The sequence below is a fragment of the Hyposmocoma kahamanoa genome, unplaced genomic scaffold (assembly GCF_003589595.1).
Source record: "Hyposmocoma kahamanoa isolate Upper Pololo Valley unplaced genomic scaffold, ASM358959v1 114, whole genome shotgun sequence".
NCBI classification, from domain to species: Eukaryota; Metazoa; Arthropoda; class Insecta; order Lepidoptera; family Cosmopterigidae; genus Hyposmocoma; species Hyposmocoma kahamanoa.
In genome coordinates, this window is record NW_020653383.1 from 9,250,647 (window position 1) to 9,277,997 (window position 27,351).

General features: G+C 39.1%; 2 protein-coding genes across 2 annotated transcripts; both read left to right on the forward strand.

Annotated features, from left to right (window-relative positions):
* Positions 1–9,321: 9,321 nt before the first annotated feature.
* On the forward strand, positions 9,322–11,432 carry LOC113239683. Its single transcript, XM_026476766.1, has 2 exons — positions 9,322–10,636; positions 10,685–11,432. The coding sequence occupies exons 1-2, from the start codon at positions 9,734–9,736 to the stop codon at positions 10,874–10,876; spliced, it is 1,095 nt and encodes a 364-aa protein (XP_026332551.1). The 5' UTR covers positions 9,322–9,733; the 3' UTR covers positions 10,877–11,432.
* Positions 11,433–11,876: 444 nt separating this feature from the next.
* Positions 11,877–23,580, forward strand: LOC113239467. Its single transcript, XM_026476496.1, has 5 exons — positions 11,877–13,740; positions 19,330–19,614; positions 20,479–20,646; positions 21,868–22,095; positions 23,146–23,580. The coding sequence occupies exons 1-5, from the start codon at positions 11,877–11,879 to the stop codon at positions 23,391–23,393; spliced, it is 2,793 nt and encodes a 930-aa protein (XP_026332281.1). The 3' UTR covers positions 23,394–23,580.
* Positions 23,581–27,351: the final 3,771 nt, after the last annotated feature.

Here is a 27,351-nt window from a genome sequence, read left to right on the forward strand (position 1 = left end):
GCAAACCACCCTATTTTTTCACTATAGTTACAATAGTTATTAATTAAATACTGGAAGTAGTTTATATTATGTAAATCGCCGTGCATATTAGTTAATTCCTCTTTAATATGGAATATAAGAAGTCAGTTTTTTTTTTTCCTTGCAATAATGTCTAAAATTATTTTCTGAACTATATAATAGAAGGCATTGTGTGTTGCAAACTAATTTATAAATGAAAACTTCTTATTATGGATAGATGGCGCTAATCTTAAATAAAATAAAAGAATAGCCGGCACTATTTTTATTGTACTGATTAACTGATGGTGATGATATGGAGAGGAAGCGCCGGTCCCTCGCCGTCCGGTGCAACATGCTCGCACGCAGGTTTTGTCGTTGTACGGAGGATGCGAGAATAACTCTGTTTAAAGGTCAGAGTTTTTATACGTTCCGTCTTTGGTGTTGCTATACAAAACACACTTACAACACATTGCGGGTTCAGCACAATGACACCTTCAGCAATCTAATGAAACTGCCTCGCTTCTGCAGTGCGTCAGGCATGTTCGCTAGGGTGGGTGTACCCGACGGCCTCCAACACGGCCCCCGGGAGGGGCTTTCCCAAATGGGCACTCACCCGTCTGGACCCTGAGCTCGCAGAGGAAGCAGCCATGGTCCAGGCGTGGTGCCCCCCCCCCCCACCGGCCACCGTCGATGTGGAGCAGAGGGCGGTCAAGTTCAGGGAAGACTTGACCGCCGTCTGCGAGCGGGCCATGCCTAGGGTCAGAGGGACCCCGGGCAAGAAGAGTGTGTACTGGTGGACCGCGGAAATTGGGGACCTTCGCACCGCCAGTACCGCGGCCCGGCGGGCCTACGGCCGATGCCGCCGCAGGCGCCACACCCCAAGTGAGGAGAGAAGGCTCCACAGCGCCCTTCAGGGCGCGAGGCAGGCCCTGAAGGTCGCAATAGGACGGGCCAAGGACTCTGCGAAAGAGGAGTTCTTAGCCACCCTGGACGCGGACCCATGGGGGAGGCCGTACAAAGTTGTGCGCAACAAAATGTACGGCGCATCTCCCATGGAGTCACTGGAGCTGGATCTCCTCAACCGGGTGGTGGTGGGCCTTTTCCCCGAACCGCAGCCCTTCACCCCACCGGCCATGGTGCCCCCCAGAACAGACGGGGGGCAGACTGAGGAACCCCCCCCGGAAATCACCGAGGGGGAGTTGGAGTGGGCGGTGGGACGGCTGCGGGGGCTGAAGAAGGCTCCCGGCCCGGACGGGGTACCGGGACGAGTCCTTCGCATTGCCCTGAAGCATCTCGGGACCCGCCTCAAGCATCTCATGGATGACTGCTTGAGGACGGGGTTGTTCCCGAGATGCTGGAAGGGGGGAAGGCTCGTCCTGGTGCCTAAGCCGGGCCGACCTGCGGACTCCCCCTCGGGGTTCAGGCCCCTCGTCCTGCTGGACGAGGTGGCGAAGATCCTGGAGCGAATCATCGCCTCCAGGATCAACGAACACCTGAGGGGGACAGGCCCCGATGTGTCGCAGCGGCAGTACGGGTTCAGGGCTGGACTCTCCACCCTGGACGCCCTGGAGTCGCTGCGACACATCGTGGAGGAGGGTAACGGCGAGAGGGAAGGCGTGGTGGCTGTGTCATTGGACATAGCCAACGCCTTCGGCACTCTCCCCTTCGCCGTTATCAGGGAGGCGCTGAGGTACCATAATATCCCCAGGTACCTCAGCCGTCTGGTGGAGCACTACCTGGACGACAGGGTGGTGCTCTACCAGACGAGGGAAGGGAGGCGCGCCGAGCGCCCAATGAGGTGCGGAGTACCCCAGGGGTCCGTATTAGGACCACTACTGTGGAACCTGGGGTATGATTGGGTGCTGAGGGGCGCGCTGCTTCCCCGGACGGCGGTCATCGCGTACGCCGATGACACGCTGGTGGCCGTCCGGGGGACCACCTTCCAGGAGGCGGCCCGAAGAGCCTCAGTAGCGGCGGACATGGTGGTCCGCCGAATACAACTGCTGGGGCTCGAGGTCGCCGTGCCGAAGACGGATGTGGCCGTCTTCGGCGGGAGGGGTAGAGGTTGGGCGGTGCCGGCAGGCGCCCACATCTCCATCGCAGGAGTATCGGTCCCGGTCAAGTCCCAGATGAAATATCTGGGACTTGTCCTGGACCGGCGATGGAACTTCGGGGAGCATTTCCGGCAACTTGCTCCCCGAATAGTGGGCGCCGCATCGGCGTTGAGCAGGCTCCTGCCCAACCTCGGGAGGCCGGGAGCCCCATGCAGAAGGCTATACGCCGGGGTGACCCGGAGTATGGCCTTATACGGGGCTCCCATTTGGAGTGGGGCCTTATCAGCGGCGACGAAGTCGCTGCTGAGGAGGCCCCAGAGGGTGGTCGCCCTGCGAATGTGCAGGGCGTACATGACGGTGGCCTGCGCTGCCGCATGCGTCCTCGCCGGTACTCCGCCGTGGGACCTCGAAGCAGAGGTCCTGGCGGCGGTCCGCACCTACCGGCGGGGAATGAGGGACCGAGGCGAGCGACCCGCTCCCCAAGAGGTGGAGCGCGAGCGCCGCCTCGCGGCGCAGCGCATGCGGGACCGGTGGAAAGAGGGCTTGGCGGATCCCCCCTATGGCGCTCGTACCATAGAGGCGATCCGCCCCTCCGTTGGCGCGGGAGCCCTGGCGTAAGCTAGGGCGGCCGGGCGGCGTCGTGGTGAATGTTCACTGATCCCACGGCGCCGACTCAACCGGCGAGAGGGAAACCCGGGGGGGTTTTAGTGGGGTAGTCCCTCAGTCTGGAGGGAGAGTCCCCACATAACTCCTGAGTCTCCCTGGGCTCAGGGGTATCCATAAAGATTTTACCCCCGTCAAAAAAAAAAAAAAAAGGGTGGGTGTACCCGATTTCTATGCCATCATCAGAACTCGTATAGCCTCGTTTAAAGGCTCGCCTGCGTAAATAAGTATAATATATTTATTATACTTGTTTATACAAAGATCGAACACTCAGAAAAACTTCCTTCGATCCGGCCGGATTTGAACCGACCTCTTCTGGTATACCGTGCCAGACGCTATATCAACTAAGCCACGGAACGAACCAGCGGATCTCACGAATTTTTCTACGTGCTTGCGTCGTATCTTTGTATTTGGTTTATCAACGACTTTTTAGCCGTAGCGCCATCGATGACTTAGTTGCTTAGTTGTTATAGCGTCTAGCACGGTATGCTAGGAGACGTCGGTTCGAATCCGGCCGGATCGAAGGATTTTTTCTGATCTTTGTATTAATAATTATAGGTGTCGTATTATTATTTATATTTAATGAATCTGTTGGTTTTTTATAAATGAAATAAATGTCTATTACTATTATTATTATCATCCATAAAAATCTGTGCAATAAGCGACATCTAGTTGACTTCTTTATTATCACTAGAAATTAGAGTAGCTTTAATAAATTGCAGCTTCTCAATGTAATAAAACAAATTAGTTACAAAAATAGCTATTTGATTTTCGTCGTGACATTTGGTGTACTAATGGATACTAAATACCCGACTACGCTGACTTGTATCGCCATCAGTTCTCTTGAGTCATTGGTCCATGATAATATTAAGTGCCAGAATAGACAAGCCGTGCGCCATCTGATAAGCAACACGCTTAATATTACATAACAATCGCAGTGCCACTTTAAACTTTAGACAGAGAATAAAAAAGTAACAAGAATGGTTACAGACCATTGGTCAATCTCTGACTCTCCCTAGCTTTAGATACCCCACCGCACACCTTTTATTGACGGAACGGCAACAAGGCTGTCAGCGAACCGCTCACTAAGGACGATTTTCATGTTTATATTTCGAATTTTGAATATAATGCGATTATATAACAGAGAGATTATTGTTTTAATAAAATATTTTAGTATAGGTAATTTATGGTAGTAGTATTCACTTATTATGTTATGGTCTTTGTTTAAGCTACTTATTTGACTTTATTTAACTTATTTATCATATTATAAACATATAAAATACATTCTTTTGCTTGCTATTTTTGATTATATTTTTGACATATACTTACAATACATTCATTTGGTCTTACAAAATCACTGTGCACGTTAATAAAAAAAAATTGAAGGAAGTGATGGATAACCCACTTCACGTACACATTTGCGTGTGTGCAGACGTACATCATCTTGCTGTACGTAGTAGTAGTAGTAGGTAAATAAGTTTCTACCGTTGTATAGAGTGTCCGGCGTGTGCTATAGAGACATAAAATTGACAAGTATTGTGCCTGTATGTGGTAGTTCTTTGATCAGCCCTCTTGTTCTCTTGACAACGCCTCATTGGTTACTAAGGTTCTTCAAATTTTCTCCGGATATGGTCGTTTATTCTCAGGGTCACGGATAAGCAGCTGAGCCCAAGTATTTAGTAAGATAAGTTGCCAGTACTTCCCCTTCCTAATTTGTATATGGATATACGTACAAAGGTCAAATAAACACGGACTAAATCTTATCTTGAATAAACGAAGGGTGTCCAGTCGTTACGTTTATATTCTCATTTAAAATGTCTTTTTATTAATATCGTGTTATTATGAAGTATAAATTTGACAGCGAAATTTATTTAGGACAATAGAAAACGATGCTCGATTAACTTTTTTTATAATATCAAGTGACAGGACGAGCAATCGAACAAGTAGTGCGTCTGGTGCTAAGTAACACGCCAGTCCATAACAGTTGTAGTGCCACTCAGAGCTTTACATCGCAAAGATCTGAGGGGTAATGTCCTCTGTGCTTGTAATTTCACCAGCACCCTTACCTTTCAAAACCGGACCGCAGTGATACGAACATTACTGCTTGGCAGCAGAAATGGGTAAGATGGCAGTATTTCCCTGGACAATCTCTACTCACTTAAAGGGACAGTTTTGTGTCGCAATTGAAATAAACGAAGATAATAAGATGAATTTTATATTTTGGATCTTAGAGCGATTACACACGGTGACTTTTAGAAGCGCGTCTGCAGCGATTCAGTTGCGACGCAATAGCGATACAGTCGCTTTACACGCATGCGCAACTTAAGGCGACTCGCCGGAGGAGAAGCGGTAAAAACTGTTTTGATAGATCAAATGGTTTAGGTATTTACTATTAAATAACGATCTTACAAAAAATATACGACGCACCTAAGGACATTGTCTAAAGTATGTTGAAGTGTGTACTTCTTATCATATAAAATCCTGAAAACCGGTTAAAATAAAAGTTTAAAACGAATTATTTAAGACTAAAATATCTAATTTTGCGCACAATTTTTATGTGGAGATAGAGATAGATAGAGATATATTTATTTGCAAGCATACACGGTAAGTAGATTACAATTATTACATTATATGTACAAATACAAAAGTTCAGCGTGTTGCGCCAGCAATTGGCATGCAAATATTATTGACTTTACATATCAAATTACATTAGAAAAAAATAAAATAATTAATCAGTTGAAATGATGAATACAAATAACAAAAACAAAATATAATAAAATAGGAACGCATGTCAATACAATTAAATTACAATTAAAACTTACATAGAGGGTCACAATCTTCAAAATTTATATGTCAAGAACTCATGCGTACTATAAAAACAATTTGTCACAAGCAAGTCAAACAGCAATTTCTTAAATCTAGGTGTAGGTAACATTTTCATATCGTCAGGTAATACATTATATAATTTTATGCACATGTTATAGCAATTCCTTTGGAACAATGTCGTAGTGTGTATATGTTGGGTCAAACGATTGGGATAACGGGTCAAAAAAGGAGCGGTATTGGCAATAAATAATTGTTTATGGGTTTTGACAAAATTACACGTTTCATATATATATAAAGAAGGAAGGGACAATATTCTTAGATTTATGAATAGAGGTTTGCAGCTATCTCGTGGACCTGCACCACACATTGCTCTTACGCACTTTTTCTGTAGTATGAAAACTCGATCCATGTTTACAGAGTTACCCCAGACTACAATTCCATACCGCAGAGTCGAACACACGTAGCCGTGGTAAGCTATCAGGGCAGTTTTCTGGTCACAGGTATTTTTAAGTCTGTGGAGATATTTCTCTTTGAGTACTACAGAGAACCTAAATTTTGACATTCAACTCCCCAGGTGCAATCAAGTGCGTTCCAACGTCGAATTTGTGTCAATTTTTTCCACCTGTTCTTATTATAATCATATTAATTCCCCGCACCTCACCTCCTAACTGTAGGCTCGCGTTGAACTTTCACTGATCCCACGGCGCCGACCCAACCGGCGAGAGGGAAAACCGGGGGGTCAAAAAAAAAAAAAGGCTCGCCTTTGTAATTATATTATATATTTATAAGTTGCCTTGTGTCTCTTAATTAATCTAACTCGATGACATTCACTAGATATGAACGAGAAACTAATGTATAGGGTCGTGATTCGTCACTTTTTCCTATTTTGCTATACAATATTATGCAAGGGCGGCTTGATAAATAAATACGTGACTAACGTCAAATAAAATAAACTTTTTTCGATATTTTCTTTTATTTCTTAATTTAAAACTCCTTCCTAAGCAACTGACGTTCCTTTTTTAAAATTAGCGCGAAAAAAAAACAGGAAGCTAGTTGAGGTCGATATATTTTTTGAAGACGGAATTTCGAGTAGGTATTCCGTTTTTCATCTGCAAACAGAACATCAAAACTTGTCGAATAAGGATACAAGCTATTGCCACACCTCCCGTATTTACACATTTGGTCCTATTTGACTCTTCTACTGTGATTTATTACCGATTTGCATCAAATGAGGGAATGATGGCTGAAGCAAATTAACTTAATTTTCACTTTGACAAAAAAAATGGTTTTTTTATGGGTTGAATAAGTTGGGATATCGCTGGTCAAGGTGTGTATAGAGTTAAACGTAGAAAAATGAAACATAATTAAAAAAAATGTTTTTTTTTCTTCTCAAAGTTATGGCCTTATCAAACCGCCTTCGTGTTTGCATGGGCTAAATTTCTTTCAATTTTCTATGAAAAGGCCCCCAAATAATATTTAGGATGAGCATTAACATAAATTAAACATTTTCAATAGATATCGAGTTCTTAGGTTTTCGCGATTGTTACACATAGGAAATGAAAAGTCGGCTTGTTTGAAACCGAAATATATGCGATTTAAATCGCAAATAGCTTCATTTCCTATCTTCAATAGATGTTGAAAATACATGACTCTAGGAAAAATATTAAATTCTGGAGTAGGAGGGAGTGTAGAGGGTGATAGAGATTTGCTCGGCTCCCTCGGCTCGGTGCCCCCTTACTACGTCCAGGAATCAAACGACGGAATTCGGTGAAGAAGACTTGGTTTATTGTACAGCAGCTTACAAAAGGGTAAAGGGATTCGTCTCATTGGATGTAAGCGGCGCAGAGTCCGCGACAAGTCCCGGTGGGTGCGAATCTCACAAAACGGCATTCACTTAGAGGTGTTCTCTTAACCTGTCCTGAAAGATGGGATACTAATGACAGGTTATTACATTAAGGAAAATCTTAACACCGCGATTGAGAAATTGCGTTGTCTGTGCCAATGCCATCTAGTGATAAACATTCGAACTATTGTTACAAACACCTGTAAGAGAAGAGATGATTAACTTAGGGAAAATCTTAATACCGATATTCAGAAATTGCGTTTTCTATGCCAATGCCATCTAGCGGTAAACTTCGGAACTGTTTTAACTAACGTTGTCAAAGTTATTGTATTACAATTTTATAAAATAAAAAGTTTTATCGCTCATATATTATTTTAATTTATATCAAACTACAAAATGCCAGACGTTATCTAAGAAGATTTTCACATAATCCAATAATTTGAATGAAGTTCGCATCGGCAGAACAACTTAGTTCTTTAAAATTTCTCTACATGACGAATACTCAAAATAACTATTCACTTTGAGGCCTGAAGACACCTCCGTAAAGTTACACCTATAGATATATGAACAGTACCCTTTTATACTATACCTCTTATCAGTTAGCGTATAAAGGGATACGCTAACTGATAAGAGGTATAGTATAAATATAAGTCTCCTGTGGAACTATCATTCATTTTGTGTTCAGTATCCAATTCAAAGTGTCCAATAAAATAATCAAAAGAAATGATTTTAAAGGTTTTTATAATTATAACTGGTAAGTGTTTCATTGATATTTATCTCCATATACAATTATATAGAAATATAGAAGATGTTAGTGAACCTTCTTCTTCTTCTACTTCTTCTTGAGATCTCCTACCGGAGGTCGGCTATCATTAGGGCTATCTGTATTTTAGACACAGCTACACGGAACAAGGATCTTGTGCTCAGGTTGAACTATGTCCGAAGATTCTTAAGCCTCGAAGTACGCCTTTTTCCAGGTGGTCGCTTTCCCTGTATCTTCCCTTGCATAATAAGCCAGAGTAGGTCGTATTATTATATTACGCATTGTATGACCAAAGTACTGTATTTTGCGTTTTTTGACAGTACTCAAGACCTATAATTTCTAATTAACCATAAGAAATACTCTTTCATTGGACACTCTATTCGACCACGATATTTTTAAAATTCTTCTGTAGGCCCACATTTCAAAGTCTTCTAAGGGGTTGCTTATATTTTGAGTTAAGGTCCAGGACTCTACGCCATACAGAAGAACCGAAAACACGTAGCAACGTGAGATCTCCAAGGTTTGGTGGCTGGGTAGGTAAATCAATTTTAGGAATGCGTTACATGCTTGTTCTATCCGATATTTGATCTCTATGCTTTGATCACATTGGTCTTTTACGATGCATCCAAGGTATTTCTAAGAATGGACTGAATTCTTACAACCAGATTTTTTGTTGTAAGATGTTGTGATCTGTCAACTATCATGATCTTAGAGTGAACCTTAGAGGATGAAAAAAATGGACCCAGATTTAACATCTGTCAGAATTTTCACTTATTATGAAATAAATTATTAATTACAATTAAGGATGCGATCTTATTCCGTCATCTCTGGGTCATCGTGCAAGTTCCAACGAGCGTTAGCCGTTGTAGTTGGGACAATAATGGTACTCGACGACCATGTCAAAGTCAAATAATCTTTATTTCATAGGTAAGCATTATTACACTTGAAATCGTCACAATGCACAAATTAAACTCTACTGCTCATTCGTAAGGCAGATTCCCCTGAGAAGAATGAGCAAGAATTGACAAATTGAAAACGGAACGTAGTCCGTATACTGGTAACAACCCCTTGCTAATTTTATAAAGATTTATTTTGGAAAACACAGTGTTTTACTTACGAGAACAACATATACATAGTGCGAACGAGTTGGTTGAAAAGCACAAGCGTTTTCGTGGTTTGGAGACACCGGATTCACATCACAATCAACTAAAGGTACGACGAAAATAACAGTTGATCTATAAAATTTGAATTTAACATCACATCAACACCACAAATCAATGATAACCTGTAAATTAGAAATCAGCTGATTGGATGTTTGACATTTATGGGCGTAAACTTGTCTGACAAGTAACCAGTGTTGCCAGCATACATATTTGACTACAGCTGCGTTCGTGTGATTTCTGATCCGTTTCACGCAGAGGCCAAATTACTATACGCCCAGTGACAGAAGCGGTCCGAATCGTATTATTGACCAACAGAAACAGTGGTCCGAATCGAATTGTTATCTGGTCTTCCTGGACAAGAATATTGTTTGTGCGTGAGAGCCTAGCTACAAAATAACGAGTTGTAAACCAACCCAACGTAAGGATGACTACGCGAAAAACAACTTTAAGCTGTGCAGGATGCCAAAGTGCAATAAACACTGGGGATCCTTTTATGTCATGCGTCAAATGCAAACTGACTTATGAACTTTTATGTGCGAATTATACAGAGGATGCGTATGATGCACTTTCACCTGAAATCAAACTGTCTTGGGTTTGTGTTGAATGCCGAAGTAAAATTCCAAAAGGCGATAACTCAAATACCCCTGTTCGCCAGTACTTTATGCAGGATAGTACCACTAGGGATTGCCATGATTTTTCAAATTCTAGCCCCGATAATGTCACTGTACGTACTGGGAGACGTTATGGACAATCTAGTGATAACGATGGCATGAATTGTCCGCTACAAACACCTCAACTATCCATTGTAAAAGCATTGAGAGAAGCACAAGTTGAGTTTGAAGAACGCCTAACACTAAAAATTAGCAAACTATTTTTTGAGCACTTTAACTCTCTCAAAATCGATTTGTTAGAGAGAGTGAATTGTCTATCGAATAGAGTAGATGAATTACAGAGGACAATAAATGGGTATGCCACAGCAAGTAAGGTGACTAAAAAGGATAAACCTTCTAAAAACACCACTGTGGCGGCTAAGCCCAAAATAAATGATATTGACCGGCAAACACTACCTGCCCGAAGGGAAAATCGAAAGCAACAGCGGCAAAACGTGTCAACACCCACATCCACATCTACGCCCACTGCTAAATCTGATTATGCTTCGGCAGTCAAATCCGCGGATCCGGTGAGCAACGATGGCATAGGCGAATGGACAGAGGTAAGACGCCGAAAGCCGTCGTTATCAGCCCGAGTGTCATTGCCCGGTGTGCTGCGAGGTTCTGCTGCTCCTGGGGCTACGCTACTAAGTGCTGCTGAAAAGAGAACATATCTACATCTCTATTACGTTAAGGTGGGTACTACTGTCGAACAGGTAAATGCCCATCTCAAAGAAATATGTGGAAGTGACGCTTGTACGGTTGAAGCGCTAAAAGCGCGAGGAAATTACGCTTCGTTTAAGCTTGCAGTACCACCAGAGCTAACTGATCTTATCTTGAGTCCGGAGAATTGGGCTGTAGACATTTGTGTCAAGCCGTGGCGACAATATTTTCGCAACTTTCAGGGAAAGAAGTGACAAACTCAAGACTTACCATTGTTACTACCAGAACGTACGCGGTCTGCGTACTAAGACCATTGTCTTTAAAAATAATGTGATGCAATCGAAATACGACATAATCGCTTTGACAGAGACCTTTCTAACTAGTTCGGTGACCAATGGAGAACTTTTTCCACCTGGATATGTAGTGATTCGCGATGATCGAAAGTGCGAAGCTGGTTGGGGTGGAGTGTTGCTGGCAGTGCGCGATTGTTACTCTGTACGCATGATCACAGATATTAATGGTCTAACACCAGACAAGGAACTATTATTTGCCACTATCAAGTGCAACAACACTAAATTGTTATGTTGTGTTGTGTATATTTCCCCTGATAGTAGTGATGAATATTATTTGAATACTTTAACGTGTATCGAAAATGCAATCTGTTCATACCCGGACTTTGAAGTTTTAGTTTTAGGAGACTTTAATTTAAATTCATTCTCAAAAACCATAGCAGCACAATTTAATTGTTTCTGTGAATTTTGTAAATTAAAAAATCATAACGAAGTGCTTAATATTAATGGCCGATATTTAGACTTAATACTGAGTGATATTGCCCCCAAACAGGTTAGTGTCACAGCTACTAGTGAGCCCCTAGTACCTATAGATAAACACCATCCCTCACTTGAATTGACCGTAAGCTTGCAGCGTGACGTTGGGCCCCCGCTGTCTCCTCACCTAGACGCACCTAAACAACAGGATGGGTCTCATGAATGGAACTGGCGTAAAGCGGACTTTCAATCCTTGTATGCCGCTTTAGCTGAGATAGACTGGACTGAACTGTTTGAAATTTGTCATCCTGATAGGGCTGTTGACTTTTTCTACCAAAAAATATACGAATGTTTTAATCGATTTGTACCAATCAAAAAGCGTGTACAACGTGATACGCGATATGTATACCCAAAATGGTACACTCCAGAAATTATACGTAATCTAAAACATAAACACTTTCATCTTAAGAAGGGAAAAGATAGGGAAATGTATAAATACTATAGATGGCACGTTAAAAAATTGATAAGTGATGCGTACCGGCAAAATATAAATAATTTGCAAAAAAGTATTTTTGATGAACCAGCTAAATTCTGGAGATATGTCAAAGACAAGCGAAAGGATAGGCGAGGTGTTGATGTCTTTTCCTATGACGAAGGTGAAGTGGCTGGGCAGGCTGCTGCCGACGCTTTTGCCCGATATTTCGGCTCAGTTTTCCAATTGAACCAGCCGCACTTGGACCCTGAAGAAGCTGCTCGCGCTGCTCATTCACAAGTAGGTGCTAGGGTTATTGCTGTGTTAGATGTGAGTGAGACTGATGTTATAACTGCTGTAAAGCGTCTAAAACCTCAAACTGCGGGGGGTCCGGATGGAGTGCCAATGTTTCTAGCAAAAGATTGTGTGTCAGCTTTTCGGGCTCCACTGATCTACATCTATGGCCTTTGTCTTGACTCTTCGATGTACCCGCAGTGCTGGAAGCTATCGTGTGTAACGCCAGTACCGAAAGGAGATGCAAGGGGTGACGTAACGCAGTACAGACCTATCGCGGTACTATCAGTGTTTGCAAAAATCTTTGAGTCTATCGTTAATAGGCACATTTGTGGGCAAGTGGATGGTCTGCTGCACAATAGTCAACATGGCTTTCGCAGAGCTCGTTCTACTACTACAAATTTGGTTGCGTTGGTGGACTACGTATCGGCAGAGATGGATGCAGGTCGCCAGGTTGACGCAGCATACTTCGATTTTAAAAAGGCATTCGACCTGGTGGACAATGACGTGCTGTTGGGGAAATTGGCGTTATTGGGCTGTACACCTAAGCTCCTACGGTTTTTTGCCAGCTATCTCGCGAATAGACGACAGTTCGTTAAAGTGCAAGGGTTTACGTCTACAGAATACTACACAAGGTCTGGCGTAAGTCAAGGAAGTACGTTAGGCCCAACTCTATTTTTAATAATGATTAATGACTTGCCCGATACCATTCGTAATGCTCGATGTCTTTTATTTGCTGATGATCTTAAGCTGTTCCTGGGTGTGAGGGATAGTGTGGATACAGCAGCCTTGCAAGCGGATATTGATGCGGTGGGTGAATGGAGTGTAGCTAATCGTATGCCCTTTAATAACTCTAAATGTAAAGTTATTACTTACACCCGTAAACGTTACCCAAGTTTGCAAATTTATAAATTATTTGACGCCTGCATAGATAGATTTTATGACATTTGTGACTTAGGATTAATAATAGATAGTAAATTAGACTTTCACAAACATGTGATAGAAACCTGTAAAAAGGCGAATAAAACCTTAGGCTTTATTATACGGACTTCATATGAATTTAATGATGTAGTTGTGGCCAAGGTACTATATAATGCTTACGTACGCAGTACACTTGAATACGCTGCTATAATCTGGGACCCCCACGAGGACAAATACTCCACCATGGTTGAACGCGTTCAACGTAAATTTGCACGGTGGCTCTATCGACAGCAATACGGGTATTACCCATACCTGTATCCCTCGCTATTTGTTACAGGTATGGTGGAACTTAACTTGCTGTCTAGGAGGCGAAAGATGCTCCTCCTGGCATATTTCATTTCTGCATTCCACCATAAGATAGATGATGATGTGATTTGTAGAGTGGATCTACTGGTGCCCGTGCGTATGCCTTGGGTGGGGGTTGGGGAGGGGGTGGTGGCCCCGCGCCGCCAACCTCAGCTCTTGCGCAAGCCGGTCACGCGCACACTTTATGGTGCCAACGCACCTACCGTTCGTGCAATACTCCTGATTGGGGACATACTCGCTCGGTGTAGTCATGTTGACTTATTTGCTGATCGCGTGCAGTATATATGTAGAGAGATGAGTAAGTTCATAGAATAAGATTAAGAAACATTATTGTATAATTGACATAATAATAATTCATCTATAATAATTTTTGATTGACTGTAATAATTTTGTGAATTTTGACATTGTGTAGCATGTAAGCGTGTTGGCTGTATAGCTGTTAGCTTATTATGTAAGTGTAAATAAATAAATAAAGAAACTCTAGGGGTTGCTCTTTGTAAATAACATTTGCTTTAACTTAAATATACAACATTACAATATTTAATTTAAACATCTGAGACCGAGAATACATGAAAGAGCTGAACGGGTCACTACAAACAGAAGTTGTATAATAAATAACCTATAGTATAAAGTTTTTGCTTCATAATAGTTTTAACCTCGTAAATGGCATATTTTGAATCTTATTATAGAAGCGTATACATTGCCTCTTAAATGAATTTGAGTTTTATGAAGACGACTCAGTTTTCTAGTTTCTTATTACCAATATGAAAGAAGAAATTCATGGAAGGATTCAATGCAAACTTGTTAGATGGTAGGAGGTCTTCTAGTATTTCTAGAAACGACATAGAGGCCAATGTAACCAATAGAATATTATCAGAATTTTCAGAAACAGACAAAAATTCCATTCGTGTTTTCGGAAAATCTTGGTCAAGTATTACATTTTGGTATAATTTAACAATGTGGAATTATTAATCAGTGTTGTGGGCATAGCTATATAAAACCATGCAGCAGATTCCACCATAGTTTGCAATGGATCGAGTCCAACTCATAACTATCCATTATTCACCTTAAACTTTGGTTGTTCACGAGGTTTCTTTGCCAGGATAAAATTTCACTGCGGAATCAGTAAACCAATGTACAGCCCCGTATCTTTCTATATTAGTTTTGATTATAGTGACCCTCCATACCGACCCTAAAGGTATACGAGAAGGGTACTATAACATATGCGCGCACAGGAACCTTATAATCTTAACCTTAGTTCAGGTTCTGACCCCAGATCAGCCAGTGTACAGGGTTGTCACAGACCTCTGTCACTTGGCTTCATCCGGTTCTTCGAGAGGCTAGTGCCTCCGGTGAGCCGCCCCGGGTGCAAGTACTGTACCTTCCCTATTTTTCAGATAGGTATCGGTGTTGTAGGCACGCTCACTTCACGTTGCGCATTGCACAACTAGCTGGTCGTTATCGTAGTTATAGTACGGCCTAGCGTGTTTTAAAACATAGCAGCGGCAACTAGGCGTTTATAGCTTACATTAGGTACGCGAAGTAGACGTTTAAATATATATCTGTAGGCTCGACACACATCCAATGACGAATCTGCTTCCTACGAATGTCGGCGCTCGAACGGTCGCGTCGACGGCGTTATGAGGCGACGGAGTGACTCCCCTAGTATCACGTCCGAATTCGTATTTAAAAATAACACGAATTTTAGCTATGTCCATGTTCTTGTCGAATATCCATGTTTAGTTTAATAGCAAATACAGAATTAAACAAAACGAAAACACGATTAACGCTAAATCTCTTTAATTTAGAAGTATTAAGATTTCATTAGAAATAATTTTAATTTATATCTTTTTCTAGAACTTTATTTTAATTTCAAAATGTCTCGAGCAGTAACTTAATTCCTTAACCTCTAATAGTTTTTATTATACTCGTATATGTACTTGACACTTTGAATTTTGGACCGTTCTTATTGAAAGCGGCATACAGGTACAATAAATTAAAAAAGAAAAAAAAAAGAGTTGGATTTAAATCTTAAGTGTCAAGCTTGACGTGCTCTCGACATACTTTTAAGGGAACACTTAGTGCCCAGTTACACGAGGCGAAAGTTTTCACGCGGCCGTCGCGAGGTGACCGCCCAATTACCACGACTACATGTACATTAATGGCGAATCTGAATTCTATTTACTAGGCAACAATATTTAAATTCCTCAGAATAATACAACCGCGTGGCCGCCGCGGACTCCGCTCGGGGGCCGCGCGGTAGCCTCGTCGACCAAATTCAAGTCAGTCTCGCCCGCGTGCCAGAGACGTTCATTTAAGTTAAAACGTAAAAGCTAAACAAATAGAGCGTGTTTTGCCATGACAGACGCACGCGGTCGCTGCGTGGCCGTAACGCGGACGCCGCTCTTCGACTGCGCGGCGGCCGCGAGGGATGACCGCGATGAAATTCGTATCGAATAAATGCGCCCTTATAGTTATAGTCAAGGTAAGGTAATTAGAGGCTACTCACAAAGTCGAAAAACGTTTACTACGGAAAACTCACTATAAATCTGGGCGGAAATAAAAAAAAAAACAAATTGTTATACGTGAGGCGCACTATAAGTTTCCGGAATCAATAAGAACAAAATAGTATAAATGGTCAGAAATGAATTTATTGTTTCGCAGAATATTCTCCGTTAGCGTTAATGCACTTTTTCATACGAATGAACCAATTTTGAAAACATTTATGCCACTCCTCCGTGACAATCCTTAAAACATATTTTTCAAACTCTTCGACAGCCTCTTCAGGTGATGAAAATTGTTGACCGCGTAACTGGATCTTAATTTTTGGAAACAAATACCAGCCACAAGGTGCCAGGTCGGGACTGTACGCGGGATGGTTCATAAGGTCAACGTTGTTCACCTCCAAAAATTTAATTTGTCAGTCTTGCCGTGTGAGAACCGGCATTATCGTGTTGCAAGATGATACGGCGTTTACGGTTATTTTTACGGAGTTTGTCAATAACTTCCGACAATCAAATGGTCGTGTACCAATCACTATTCACGGTACAACGATTCTCCAAAGCAACAGTAGCCACGTGTCCAGTTTTATTAAAAAAGAAGCAATCATCCGCTTAGAGGCACTTCGCACGCGCGCCACTTTGGTTGGTTTCGGCTCATCTCGAAAGACCCATACGCTCGATTACAGCTTTGTTTTGGGATCGTAACTATAAATTCATGTTTCGTCACTTGTTACTATGTCTCACACCAAATTTGACGCCCCTTCGTTGAATCTGGTAAGCATGACATTGCACCAAGAGACGCGATCCGTTTTTTCTTTGAGCTTTTGTCAAATTGTGTGGGATCCACCGAGAGCAACGCTTTTTCACACACAAATGTTTGTGTAGTATTGATTGTATTTGACTCATGTCTATGTCTAAAGATGCCCGAATCTCATGGTATGTCACATGCCTGTCTGTTTTGATCATATGGTGCACAGCATCGATGTTTTTGTTGTTCATAGTAGTGGACGGGCGACCATTACGAAATTCGTCACTAAGATTCACACGACTGCGTTTTATTCTGCAAACCAGCTATAAATAGTCGTCTTGCACAGTGCTTCATCGCCAAAAGCAATTTGAAGCCGAGGGAAGCTCTGCTGAGCTGTTAAATTACACTTAAAGTCGTAGAAAATCATACTACGAAAATTTTCACGAGTTCGAGAATTGAATACGAGAGATTGAGTACGAGAATTGTCACGAGAGAACCAATTTCTAAAATGACGCCACAATATAAAAACAAGTGACAGTCAGATGAAACAAACTGTATTCTACAGCCAAAGAGTTTCATTTTCAAATGTTGTAATTACTTTTTTAAATATTGTTTACGTAAGTGGCCAGTTCCGGAAACTTATAGTGCGCCCTATGTATACTCTCGACTCGAAACTCGAAACGAACGAAGACTCGAAACTTCATCTGTTTTTGCCAATCTATGGCAATGTAATCGCTCTACCAGCTGAATACAAATCGAGTCAGCGGACCTTACAAATCTTTCCATGCGTTTGTTACAGGACTTTGTTTTTGGTTTTACACGGCTATTTTTACCGTAGCGCCACCTGTAAGAAAGCTATGAAAGTTTTTCCTCACTCAACTAAAGTTAAAGTACCTGACCTTACAGATAGCGGAGTTTGACAAGAGATGTCGCTTTATAAATTGTAATATTAATAGTAATATAAACATTTGCGTTGTGAAGCTTGTGATCGGTTTCAAAGTATATAATGTATGTGACAGACGCTTGAATGTGAGAACTTAATGGTTATGGTGTTAGTTGAGTACGAATGAGTTGTAATGAAGTGCAATTAAGTTGACAAGTTTAATGGTGGAGCAAAAAATGTTTACAAAATAAATTCAACGCCTCAGAATAGACTATGATATTCGAATAGGGAATTTCATGAAGAAAACAGTCATCTTCTCTTTAGCGCCGTCTAATGTCGGCGCTAAAGATACGGTGAGTCTCATTAGTGTCGATTAATTACTAAAATTGGATTTTCGCTAGCAACTGCATCAGAAAAATGCATGGAATTCTGATTGTACCATCATATTAATAATTTTTTTTGTGAATTTCTCCACTAGTTTCTTATAACAGATAATATGTATACAATGTAGAATACAAAGAAAATCTCCTTTGATGTGACAGGACTCGAACCTGCGTTGATTTTTGCTAATCTAGAGCAACCGCTCTACCAACTGAGCTACATATCAAATCAGAGAATTTATCTATGCGTTTGTTACAGATTTTTTGAGAGATTTTGGTTTTCCACAGCTATTTTTGCCACATGTGAGAAATCTATGAAACGCATTTTGTATGATGACTCATCCGTAGAACAAAGACCTATGTGCAAGATGATGCTTATTCTCGGGACATTGTACATTTCGTTCGTTGTTCTTGGCTGTGGATATCCACATTCAAGATCGAGTGTAGTTCGATTTTATATTTCTGAAACAAATAATAAATACATATAAAATCTGAAAACACATTTATATAGGCCTTTTGAATAACGAGATTATATTTTTAACCTCTTTTCGCTGTATAATCACATCGCACTTTGTTCTTCGGATGAGCCGATTTATTTATTTATTTATTCATAGAAAACCGACAGCTTCTTACATTTATTAAAAACAGGAAAATAAACATAAAGCCAATTACAGGTTTCCACCTATAGCTTCAGACAAATCGTACACGAGCATTAAACAAACGAACAATAAACAGTATTTCTTAACAACATGCACTTACATAAATATAACAACCCAATACCTGCGCTAATCACAAATAATTTAATAAAATTAAATAGAATGTCCATGAGCTTACGCTTTAGCGCATCAACATTACAATCAGATATATCAACATCCAGGTCATGATTGATCAGCACACTATCCAAGCTCTTTCTAGCTCTACATAGAAAACTATTTTGTCTATAGTTATTCCTCGCTAAGATAACTGCAATACGATGATAGTGTCTCATAGAACGCGTAGATACATTAAACGAAATATCACCCAGTAAGTCAAAGCAGTCGACAATATCATTTATAATGTTTAGAATATACGCTATATCAAAGATTTTTCGGCGAATATTTAGTGGTAATAGATTCAGATCCTTATAGTGGTTAGTCGCATGAATTATAAGACTTGCTCATTTTATAGCATAAAAATTTAATTCAATGCATTCGTTCAATTCTGTCGATATAGACTTCGTATCTCGGCCTCCAGATTTAGGAAGCATATTCCAATTTACTATACAGTGTCACAGTGTATATTGTGTGGTACTACCTGAGAGGATGGAAAAATACGGATTAACACATGTCACTAAGATATTTTACTTATTCTATACTACAATTACGTCTTTTTTCAGGACTGAGTGCCGCACTTTCCGTTAACTTCTTTCGGAAGGATTATACTTACAACAAAGAACGTGATGCATTTTACAAGGTCATAGTTTCTGAAGAGGAAAATTCCTTTGAAACGGCCTTTATGGCTTGCGATAACGATGGGTCTCAATTATTTTATCCAAAGGACAACGACGAATGGAAAATAATAAATAATTTAATAGAAGATATGCCTAATGCGCCTAATATCACTGACATCTTAGTCGGCATACGAGACGAAGGTGTTAACGGACAACACTTTACCGTTGATGGTATGATCTGAATTTGACTGACTTTTTAGGAGTCGGTACAATCTCAAATGGGTTTGGTTGATTTCGCATATCAGTGACAGAGTTGAGTGAATTGCTAAGGAAAAAAAAAAATAGTAAAATTGATGATATACACTGATTAGTATACAGTGTGCAAAAAACACAAACTTGCCTCGAAATTTTCAATAAGTACTTTACATATATACCAAAGATTTTTTTTTACATTAACTGAACTAAATATAACACGTATAGTATACTACTTTTTAACTGCCTCGGTGGCCGAACGGTTACCATGCTGAACTGCCACGTACAAATCTCAGGTTCGATTCCCGGGCCGGGAAAAATATTTGTATGGCCTACATTTATTTCTCTCGTGAGTTTGGGTGTAATTTGTGGTTGTCTATGTGTGTCCATGTCAACCGCGACACAGGGTTTCCTAGTGCGGGGCTGTGTTGTGTGAGTGCGTTATTATTGTTATTAGGTAGACCATATACATTTTTCCAATGGCTATAATTACGTTTGTAAAAAAATTAATTCTGAAATAAAGCCAATGTCCCTACCGCTCAACCTAAGCAAAATAAACCGCATTATTAGGGGAAAAATTCGTGCTGAGGTGGTATCCAATCTTAAGACATTTTATATATTATATAAACGATTCGATTAATTCGTTCGTGAGTCATTGTGCCCACCCCCGCAGAAGTGTTTCAAGTATTAAATCCCACAGCTAGACATGGGTCTCCTCTACGAAGATCGTTAAGGCTGGTCCAATGCGGGCTGGGCACTTGACATGTTTTCAGTGGCATTAAACATAAAATTAAAATTGTTAGCTACAAAAACCAATTACTTACAGTTACCTTTCAATTTAAGGTCATATCGTGACATCGATTGTAAAAGACGCTCTATCACATTTGGACTGCGTAGTAATGGATCGGAATACGGGTGTATTAAAAGCAAGTGTCTGCGAAGTCGAGACTAGTCGCAGATTTTTCGTCTGTAAGAAAATTGACGATTCACCCTGCCCTACTATCGACAAAGGTATTGTATTGTGACTAATTAAATTGATTTATAATGCGGTACTCCGACAATTGATAGGTTTTTATTTTAAACGCTAAGCATTCGTGTTATAAGTTATTTTTTCTTTTCTTGACAACGTTCTGATTCAAAATACATTAAGAACAAAAAAGTTTTTAAAATCGGTCCACAATTGACTAAGTAATCGGTGAGAACACTGAAATGCCTATAAAATTTGGGGATTTTTATCGATTCATATGGGATCCCCTAATCAAACTCTGACTTGGTGACAATCGGACCACCACGAGTCTACAACTGATGGAGAAATCGGAAAACATACATACAACCAGACGTATAACCGCCTCCGTTTTTTTTCCAGTCGGTTAAAAATGATTTAAACACGAATATTTTGTAAACGGCGAGCAGCCACGGTCAATATGAGACGTTTTACGTGCGCGCACGTATTCCGTATAGATGTTTCACCGAAAGTTTTAACTGTTGCCTTGTACCTATAATTGGTCAGCGTTATAAAGGTATCACAAAATGAGGTCCAAGTTTTCAAAGGTTTTGACGCTACGAGACTACATATTTTAAATAATAATGGTGGCGCGAGTTAGTTAGTAGCCCAAGCCGGCCAACTATGCGGGGACTGCAAACGATGGCTTATGGCTTCCTTTGATTTGTGGACTGTATATAAATAAATAAATATGGTTAATTGAGGTGAGTAGAGTTAGTTATCTTGGCTCCTCGCCTCACCCAGGGAGCGATTCTTGATGTTACATGTTCATCAAAGCGTACGTTCAATATTGCTCCAATATTCTTCAATATTGTTTGATATTTCACAATAAATTAACGAAGGCGGTTGCGCCCGCTGCCATTGCATTCGTCGGCGAAAGAGCAACTGAGGCGGAGCGAGTGTTTTCTTTTTCATCCTCTAGGTGTCACCATTTGGGTGACGTCGTCTTGCTCTTGCATGCGAGTAAGGTATGTGAGGGAAAGGGAACAAGGATGTAATAATTGATCCAATCAAACAATTCAAATATGAAAGCGTTTACATTTCGCGAGGTTAAATGAAAATACCATTTCGGCGTAACCATCGTTTACATCTAATCATCATTTAGAACTATCATTTATAAGGGCACAGAAACATCGACGTGGCAAAATTTCCGCATTTCTGATGTCTTCATCGTCACGTACGTACGTATATCTAATGTATATCTAAGTTTTATATTATTCTGATTGCAGGCTATATATATAATGAAGATACCAAAAAATGTTACAAAGTCAACACAAGAAGAAAATCTTGGAAGGATGCAATGCAAACGTGTTACATAGAAGGAGGTCTTCTAGTAGTTGTAGAAAGCGACAAGGAGGCCAATGCAATCATTGGAATGTTACCTCATTCCCCAGAAAATGACCAAAAGTTCCATTCGGGCTTCCGGAAAATCTCTGACAAGTATTACACTTTAAAAGGTAACTATGGCCAAATACAATATTATAGTATTAGAACCTTCTGCAATGGTCCTGTATCTGTTAAAAAAAATATTAAATGCTTATGAAAATTAAAATCCAAAAACTCGTGGTCACTCAAATATTCTATATAGGTCGATAAGTAACATTTTCATCACACTTGCTCGTAAATATAGTATGATTGCATGGTGGCTAACTTGTCTTTAATGCCCCAAATAATACCCTTGGACTTTTCTCTTCCCATTACAGCCATGACCGGGAAGGAGGTTTTTTTAATTTGTGGCACGACATACTAACAGGGAGGGTACTATTAAAAGTACTAAAATTAAAACATTCGCTTGAAATGCTATCTAAATAGAAATTTAATTTAACTCAGTCACATTCTACTTAAATATTATTATTAAGAATTTCTTTTAATTGATTTTAATTATAATTATTAACACAAAGATCGAACAATTAGAAAAAATTTCTTCGATCCGGCCAAATTCCAACCGACGTCTCCTAGCAAACTGTGTCAGACTAAGCCACGGAACCCCAGGCCATATAAATACTACCTGACCTCACGAATTTTTCTATATGCTTGTTGTCGGCTCTTTGTATCTGCTTTTTAACGACTTTTTAGCCATAGCACCACCTATGAGAAATCTATGAAAGTACTAAGGTGGAAAAACACTTGATTTTAATTTTTTTCTGTATAAAAATTTTGCACTTTTTTTCAGATACATGGCTGTATGCGTATTTGCTTTTTATAACATTTTAGTTTCAAGTTGTATTACCTATGGAAGAATATTATCTATGGAAGAATGTTAAGCGGCCATCTGTTGATAAAAAAAAATCAAAAACCCGCCATTTGATAAATCCATAGTTAATCCATAGTTGTTGTGTTGTGAACCATGATATTCATTCATACAAAAAAAATCATTGCATGTAGCACAGACGGTAAAAAAATACAATACCCCAGCTATTATATATAGCCTTCAATCGTTCTTTATGCACAATGATAATAATTTTATTTTTATCTATTATATTAAAATTGTGTATGAAATCTTTCAGGTAAAAACTTAGAAGACTCTTACAATAAAAAGCCACCGCCGCCACCACTGTCGCAGACGCCAGAAAAGTCTTACAATAGATGGTCACCGACAACATCGCGGTATGCATCGGCAAAACTACCATCACCACCTTTGAAGTGTGGAGTACTAAGTAAAGAAAGTAGTTCTCAGTATAACAGTTTATATACTCTATACATTAGTTGTGGAGAACTTAATCCTTTCATTTGTGAAATGCAAGCTAGATACTAACCTGTATTTATTCTTACACAAACCTGAATCGCAGTGTAGAAAAATAATTATTTTGCACGTATTGTAAATAGTATAACGATTACACCTTAGAATAATAACGCACAGAATGATAGTTTCATATCAAACGAACTGTCACAAGTGAGGCAAAATTCAAATTCATGTAGGCTAGTTTTAGTAGTAGGTTAATTTTCGGTTTTAGTGAATATTTATATAAAAATACAAGTTGAAACGCCTTACTTCCTTGTGGAATGTGATGTTAGTATCTATTTTATGTTTGTCTGACGTATTTTTACACTCATTTACCGCACATTTCGTCATTTTTAGCTAAAACTCTTGAGCTGTTCAAGGTGCAAGTTGACCTTGAGCACTGACGGCCCGCCCGCTCGTATAGGCTCTTTGGGAGCGCTTCAATTTGCCTCACTTAGCGTGTGCGGACTAGGTTTCTATGCGTTATTATTCCAAGGATTACACTATATATTTTAAACTATTGTAGAATAAAGTATGAAAAAAATTGGAAGGAGAATAAAAGGGGAATCTTAGAATTAGTGTCTAATTTTGTTGTTCGAAATATTAGTGATGTGCGCCGCCGCCGTCGACTCTTGTCGACGACGTTGCTGGACGCGTCAATGGCGAATCGACAACGGACACTTCGTTTATTCCCACTAGTTTTGTTGTACAGTTCTGTTGACAAAACTACTGGTTTTTTTTCCTTAGACTATGGACACCAAAGGACATGTTATATTGACATATATAAACAAAATTACATATCATGTTTAGTCATTATTATTGAAATTAATGAGTTGAGTTAGTAATTTGATAATATATTGGAACGTATGTTGTATTCGTACATTTTCATTGATTGCAACAAAGTCAAATTTGGCACTATTTTAATGTTTTTTTTTCGATTTTCGGTCAATAAAATTATTAAAATGATTAAAATTCCATTTAAAATTGCAATAACATTTATGCCAATAATTTATCAACAATACTTTAAAGATTGGATAGTCAAACTAAAATTTTCAAAAAACGCTCAATAATTAATAGTATATAGTAGCATAAAAAGATAACAAATAATATGAAACTGAAAATATAATAAAATTAAAACCAAATTTCTTAAAAAAATCTAATAAAAGGTAGTCACAGAGTTGATTTTTTTGAATTGCTTATTTTTACAGATTTGCATGGCGAATGGCACGTCATGATACGATTTTGCTATGAAAGAAAAGGTGAACGGATTTCGAATGGGGGACGTATTCTGCATGGACAGTGAATAGTTTTTGTGAGGTTATAGTATGAATTTCACAGGCAATGCAACTTACAGGCTTTAATAAGATTGCTCTAAGAGCTCATAGTAGGCCCCCAGACGTTATATGTTTATGATGCATTCCGACGTTCAAAACATAAACATTTTATTGTCTTTGCGTGTCTTTCTTCTATTGCGTGCCGTGTTTAACAAGGAAATTACATCAAATGTCCAAACTAATGTTACGCCAAATGTTTTAGTGAATTATTTGCATGAATTGTAATAAAATGGACAAAAATATTGACAGTGAGAACAATTAAGTATTGATATATATTGACTGCAGCATTAAGGGGTGCGGCAGTAGAAAAAGCGGGAATCAACCGAATGTTATATTACACCGGCATGTTTTATTTTTCTGTTATAAATCTTACAATAGCCCAAATATCTCAGATAACTAGACTCATCTAAGTAGTTTATTCATAAGTCTTGCCGAATTTTGCTTTGGTTACTTTAGGTTGCCTGTTTGTTAGTATCTGATTGATTGATGATAAGGAATATTTTGAGATAGTGTTGTTCTTGTAAGCAAACATATTATCGATATTCTGTTATTAAAACAATTCACTACGAGGTTTTTATTTTTTCGTTATTATTATTTTTAAAGTTTACCTACAAATGAAAAAAGAAAGAAAGAACGGTTGGAAATTATAGGACTGCCGAACATAAACATTCGATCGAATATCATCTTCGTTTAAGTTCGCTCCATTTTGAAGAGTCAAATTTTAATAGAACTTTGAATGTAACTAGATTACATGATAATGCAATTCCATCGTTACATTTATTGGTAAATACATTTATATTTAATTTTGATTAAATGACTCATTACTAGGCATTCTCAGTTCCTTAAAATAAAACTGACAGCGACCAACATGTGAACAGCCCGAGTTTAAAATATTAGACTCATGTTTGTTTAAAATGAAATTAAGTGAGTGGTTAAATGAAAATATTTTTTATAACGTAAATGAATTATTTGACAGGAAATAAGATGAAAAATTTTATCTTGATTTTAATAATTCTTGGCAAATTTCATTTGTAACTTGTGACAATTCTTGTGGCATTTTTATTGTTGTCGTAGTTTAAGATATGGTTGTTTAATATGCGCAACATGTTTGTACTGTCTCTTTACATCTTTTGTTATACCAAATTAAGCAAATAAACGTCTTATTAATATTATATGTGATTTTAAGATTATCGATAATATTACTACTGTTATATATTTATTTCAAAAATTAAAAGGAAGTATTAAAAATTCGCCTAAATCAAAATCACTGATATTAATTCTATACCAATGCATAAATATAAAACAGCTTACATTTTAAAAAATTATTTTTAATATCAATCTTGAGATTGGAAATGCGTAACTATGTCCAGATTTAGATTATAATTTTTTCTTTTTTTGTATGCTCTCAAATTACATTTTTTTTCTGTGCAAATTCAGTTTTCGTAATATGTAAGCATGTGTAGATGCAAAATAATAACTTCAAAATCTCGTGTGCATTTTCGGATATTCCCATATTTATGACATAAAACATTCCCAAATGGAATATCGGTCTTACTTTAATTAAACTTTTATTAATCATACTTTGATTACAGTAAACTACATTTAAGCCATACATTTGCATGTCGATATTGACTTATCTATGATTATGGCACAACACTAAATACGCCATATGTGTGGTACAATTTTGGTTTAGATAGGTACGTTTATTCCGTAAATTGTCGAGGGCAGCTCATTTCCTTTATTTTTTCCATCCTCCAAGATTTTTTGCCATTTGTTCTGTTAACAAATAGACAGTTATCTTCACAGAGCTGCTGAGAATTTTCTCTCCCACTAGTTCTGTTGACAGAACTACTGGCCAATAGAATAAATTTTAAATGAATTGAAAACCGTCGCCGTTTATCTTGCACATTAACGTTATTTTTTTACGGAAGCTAAGTACAGGAACAGGTGTAATATTTTACATGTATACATAAGTATTTGATATTTTTTTCGATAACATCCGAAAAAATAGCTATGAAATGTGTGGGAACGTGTTAATATCCTTACATAGGAAGGAGGCACTCGTGCAAACACGTATTTTCCTCTGGTGGTGTGTAAACATATTGTTATTGTGTATATGTTTGTACTTTCTCTTTTTTTGGGAAAATCTCAATAATTTAGATACAAGATTTCTACTATTATCTTAAGAGGTTTTACATATATAAAGTTGTAGTTGTCTTTAAAAAAGTTCAATAATAATTTTGTTGAGAGTAAAAATAATGGGTTGGCCAAACGTTTGTGCGGTTTTTGCTATCATGTAAGTTTAAACAAAAAAAGGAACTTTCTCTTTTTGAATGTTATATTGTGTATGTTCATTTAAAAATTATATATTTTACGCGTATTTTAAGAATAGACAGAAAGTTTTTTTTTAATGATACCGAGTGACGGGACGAACAAAACGTGCACCTGGTGGCAAGCGACCTGTCTGTGTTTTACTGTGTTTTAACTAATAAGTGCTACAGCAGCATGTCAGGGTAGATAGCCGATGCATACGGCGTTTTTTATACGCGCCGACGACGTACGTAAACGCGATTCAAACGCGATGCAGTGGCATCGAGTAAACCTTTGCACACATTACAAAGTCACTGGCGCCGCAGACGCGCATTTTTGTAAGAGAT

Excerpts from the sequence above, each read along its gene's own strand:
- LOC113239683 (XM_026476766.1), top strand. The coding sequence starts at position 9,734 with ATGACTACGCGAAAAACAACTTTAAGCTGTGCAGGATGCCAAAGTGCA. Across the intron at positions 10,637-10,684 it reads CTGAAAAGAGAACATATCTA|CATCTCAAAGAAATATGTGG; the intron begins CATCTCTATTAC and ends CAGGTAAATGCC.
- LOC113239467 (XM_026476496.1), top strand. The coding sequence starts at position 11,877 with ATGTATAAATACTATAGATGGCACGTTAAAAAATTGATAAGTGATGCG. Across the intron at positions 20,647-21,867 it reads CTGCCCTACTATCGACAAAG|GCTATATATATAATGAAGAT; the intron begins GTATTGTATTGT and ends TTCTGATTGCAG. Across the intron at positions 22,096-23,145 it reads CAAGTATTACACTTTAAAAG|GTAAAAACTTAGAAGACTCT; the intron begins GTAACTATGGCC and ends GAAATCTTTCAG.